At 39.5% G+C, this 5,000-nt stretch overlaps 1 protein-coding gene across 6 annotated transcripts in view; it reads left to right on the top strand.

Annotated features, from left to right (window-relative positions):
- The window catches only part of LOC137983706 (intercellular adhesion molecule 5-like), a 69,434-nt gene that overhangs the window by 6,376 nt on the left and 58,058 nt on the right, over positions 1-5,000 (top strand). For 2 of the 6 annotated variants that reach the window (XM_068830878.1, XM_068830881.1), the window contains exon 2: positions 500-844. In XM_068830878.1, coding sequence (XP_068686979.1) covers positions 500-844 — 345 coding nt within the window. Of the gene's footprint in view, positions 1-225; positions 334-499; positions 845-5,000 lie in introns of those variants that run through there. The other 4 variants (XM_068830883.1, XM_068830877.1, XM_068830880.1 and 1 more) reach the window with 3 other exon arrangements.

Raw genomic sequence — 5,000 nt, 5'->3', positions numbered from 1 at the left:
CAGGTTTGTCAGTTGAATTACTGTTACGAGTTATCGGCGTTAAATATGGTTACTTTACTTACTTTTACTTTAGACTGCAATTTGTTGTTGATCATATCCGAAACATGCAACTACATGTACTGATGTACACTGGATTAGGCTCAGTTATCAGTCTTACAAATATTGTTGAAATCCAGTAAAATTTCGATAGATGTTTGTGTTCCACATTTTTATTTTTTTTTTCAGCACCCTATCTACCCTTAGACTACAAAACTGTTCTCCCTTTTACCCCTTACTATGTTGCTTGAAATTGGCAATGAACTGCAGCTGATTTCACGTGAAGAATTGCATAAGGTATGGAAGCTGACATTTTTCGAAGTGCGCATGCTTAGGACGGAAAACTGGTACTCGTACATGTAGTTGTCCTTGTCCTCAGATCTGAAGGTCCCAAATGCAAATTGATTGTACAACCCTGCTTTAATGTTAGTATGTTGAAGTTTCTTTTCAAATCTTCCACCAGAAACTGCAACTACACAATTTATTGTAAAGCCTCAATCACCATCATTTGTAGTGGAAGGGCAGAATTTTACTCTCCGGTATAGCTATACTCTAAATGGTGGACTTGGCTTGGTACAGTTTTTCAAAGGTACTGGTCCTGATGCTGATGTGATTGGAAAGACATTTGTCGCTGGTGACATACCTGTTGAGCAAAACTTTCAAGCACGATATAAGGCATTCGCAACAAGCACCTACGCAGAGATGACAATCGTTGGAGTGCAAAGATCAGACCAAGGCACATTTCAATTGGCTGTGGCTCCAACTGGTTCTGGTTCTCTTTCACACTATGTGAAACTTGTTGTGCATAGTAAGTTGTGTTGTACATGTAGCAGAAACCCATAATGGTTGAAAGGTGTAACACACGTTCACAGCTTCTGAATATTCAGAGCGACCTGATTGGTTGAATGTTTCAGTGCTAAGTACCATATTTGGAAACCCCTCGCTCTTGTTGTTCCAAATATGGTACTTAGCAAATTGAATATTCAGAAGCTTGTTTCCCAGCACACAAAGCGCCGTTACACATTTCAACCCTTATGGGTTTCTGATTGTAGTAATATACTAGCCATTACAATGTTGATCTGATATCATTACTGTTAAAACACCCTTCAAATATATTATTTTTAAACCCTCTGAACTGAAGTACATGATTGTATACTGTAATCATTCTTGTTACTTGTAGGGAATCAACAACAGGGCGTGGTTAATTGCATAGGGATCTAAATAATTTGTTTTTGAATGGAAACGTTTATTTTTTGTTCTTTTACTAAAGCTCATTTGGATTAAGTCTACTGTATTCATCGTGCCTCTTCAATCAGATTTTCAATCCTTTAAACCCTCAATTTTGCTAACACTAGGCCTAAAGGTTGTTTTCTGAGTTACCTCAAGTGAAGTTTAAGTCCTTCATTCGCTACAACTTGTTTCAAAGTGAAAGCTGTGTGATTCGTCTTATTCAACTGAGTAACCATGCTCCACGTGTGGCCGGACATCTTTATTTCAAGTCCGATGTATATATTGGCCTTGTGACACTCTAGGCCTTAAAACCAACTTTAGGCCTGGGGTTAGCCAAATTGATGGTTTTGGGTTACCTTTTTAGAGTTTTGGGGGTCTTTATATACAGTAGGGTCTTCATTGTAGATTGAGACACCCGGAATTTTCCTATAATGGTCAGCCATTACTTATAGTTCAAAATCTTCAGAGGGCTACAGTACAGCCCAAAAATAATGCACGCGCAAGAAGTGGCGCAAGAAGTTCTTGCGCCGCAAGAACACGCAAGCGGTCAAAAGAAGTTAAATTGCGGTTTATCCGCAAGAACATTCAAAGCGCAAGAAGATAGAAAGCTTTCCGCAAGAAGCCGCAAGAAGTTCCGAACTTAACCGCAAGAGGCAAAAAGCGCAAGAAGTTAGCTGGTTCAACCGCAAGAGTAGTCGGTGTTGCTTTTCTGTGGTGATTACGGATTATGTTTTCCAAAACATAAATCGCTTTCAAAAGGAAGTGATATAATGGTATGTTTCCTCCTATTGGGAAACATTCGATGGCCATGAGATCAGAACTCGATGTTTGGTTATCCCAATTTATCGCAGGCAGTATTTTATGCACTTGCTGAAAAGAAAGACTGGTGAACGTGAATGTTTCAAAGCAGTGACTAATTTCTGCACTTTCAGAAAAAAAAACCCTTCAATCACGCCATTAACTACCAACAAGCAGGCTCGCAAGCATAACAAACCGTCTAAAGAATGAACATTTGAATGTTTTAGATCGAACGCATAGCCATTTGCATATGATGCCGGGAAGGTGACAGTGTTATGTGCTTAAGCAAATGTCGTGTGATATCTTCACCGGCAATAGAAAACTCGTGGTATCATAACAATACTATTATAAATAACAAACAAAAGCTTCTGCATTTATAAGTCCTTTCAGAAACACTTATCAAGGGAACTACACTGTAGAATGTCACCTGCGAGATCAAAAGCGAGGAGAGTGAATGTTTCAAAATGTAAAATGCACATAAATGCAAAGATTTAATAAGGCCACTTGGAAATGTGCTTGTTTCATTCCTGTTTGATATAATTATTTTTCAAAGAGAATGCACATCACCAGGAAAAGACGAACAATAACAATAATTGTGTTCCTGCAATTTGCATAACAACTATTACGCTGAAAACAAGTTGGTCACGCTTTTGTCATGTAATTCGCCGTGGCGTACTTGTATTTATTTTTCCTTTCTTTTGGCTTTGTTAAGACGGAATGGATACAGAAGACGTCAAAACAAAACAAGTTCCCCATCAAATTGCCCTAGGGAATCAAACTTGATTCATGCTTATTTTATTTTTTCTCAGTGAACGCGAACAATCACATTTCTGAAATAAAGCCACGTGAAATAAAGCCACGTGCTCGGGAGCAGACAACAAATGAAAATGGCAAGCTTGAAAAATTCAGTCTTGTGAGTCTGCTTTCACTCCATTTTCCTTGAGATATTTAAACAGGAATGCATCGGACCTACAGTCGCCAAACCAATACTCACCTCTTGGTAGAGAAGTTCATGTATCCGAGTCACCTAGCCTCCCTGCGGTCTTACCATCTTCCTCGCCTCCACACTATTCTACACCTATAAGGCCAAAATGGAAACCTAAAAACAGGCTCAAGTGCATGGAAATAAACTGTAATAGTATTCTGAACCCAGAAAGAGCGGCAATCTTCAAGGCTACAGTCGAACATCATTCTCCTGATATTATTTTTGGGTGCGAATCTAAACTACCACCTGATACGCCAACCGGTGCCTGCTTTCCTCAAGGTTATACAAATTATTTATCGGAAGGAACGAGAATTTGGAAGCGGTGGCGGTGTTTTCCTTGCTGTTGCAAATAATTTAACTTCTATAGGCCATCCAGAGTTCTGTACTGATGATAGTAACGAAAGTGTATGGGCCTCAATCAAACTACGTGGAAACAAACTCCTGCATTTGTGCTCTTTCTACAAACCACCAAGTGCCCCAGTATCACACATTGATTATATCGCAGATATTCTTGCTGATCTTTACCAGAGAACAAGAAGTAGCTGTCCGTCCGTTGTGGCCTCTGGGGATTTTAATGTTGGTGACATAAATTGGTCCACCGATCCACCTACGCTGTTGAATACTTCACCTTCAACAGCGGATGCTGAATATCTATTAAACTTCCTAGATGACTACTCTCTTACTCAGTCAGTGACACGAGTCTCTCGCCCAGCTTCTGGTAAGACTCTAGACCTGGTCTTGTCTTCGGCACCTTCATTGGTGTCAAATGTGCAGATCCATTCCGGCATGAGCGACCATGATGTAGTAATCTTTACAATTAACACTAAACCATCTTGTGTAAATAAACCACCACACAAGGTCCATCTTTATAACCGCATAAACCTTGAGGGCCTAAAGGGTGCAGCTGCAAGTATCAAGCAGGAATTCTTCAATTCTAATCCAGATGCCCGCTCAGTAAATGAAAACTGGGTGATGTTTAAAACTTCTCTGGCTACAGCTGTTGACACTTTCATTCCATGGAAGATGACCAAAGCTAAACCCTCCTTACCTTGGGTGACCAAGGCTATCAAACGCCAAATGAGAAAAAGGGATAAATTACATTCGCTAGCCACCCATTCGAACAACCCTTCGATTAAAGCATCATACAGAAAACAGCGCAATAAAGTTGTGGATATGCTTCGGTCATCACATTCTGACTATGTCAACAATGAGATTGGAGGGAGCTGGGACTCTAACCCAAAACGGTTTTGGAATTATGTCAAGTCTTGCAGATCTGAATCCATAGAAGTTCCAACACTTCAGAGCAATAATAACCTCTATGTCTCCAGTAAGGACAAAGCACAAGCCCTGAATAATCATTTTGAATCTGTATTCGTGGATGATGACGGTATTCTACCTGAAATTGGTTTACAGTACCGCTCAGAATTAACCTAACAGGGAGCGCTGAACAGAACGCGTTACATATTCGTTCAATTTCCGTTCTCTTATCCGTTCTACATGTATATCCGTTCTATACCCGTTCCGAATCCGTTCCAGCTCTGTTCTCTTGTGTTCCATTGGACGCGTTCCATGTAACGCATTTACAAGAAAAAGAATGCGTTCCTTTGAACGCGTTCACAAAAACCGCTAACATTCACTGCGAGATGAAGATGAGATTGTAACTTCGTCAAGCAGTTAGTCTTTTCCTAAAACGAGATTTTTGCGCTAGAGATATAAAAAAAAAAAACAGTTAAATTATTGCAGTGATCAATAAGATTTCTTTTTCAATTGTGCAAAAATATAATATTTGATTGTATACAAAAAGTGAGCAAAACAAGGACAAAAGGCGACTTATGTATAAATTTGGCCTTGTGCACGGTATTGGTTGTCAAACGCTTACCGACAATACCCGAAGTTTATCTGTTATTTCTTTGTTACAAAGTATTTATCTGGAATAATACCGAAAATAAAA

This window comes from Montipora foliosa, chromosome 13 (genome assembly GCF_036669935.1).
Source record: "Montipora foliosa isolate CH-2021 chromosome 13, ASM3666993v2, whole genome shotgun sequence".
NCBI lineage: Eukaryota > Metazoa > Cnidaria > Anthozoa > Scleractinia > Acroporidae > Montipora > Montipora foliosa.
This window is presented reverse-complemented; position numbering and strand designations above follow the sequence as displayed.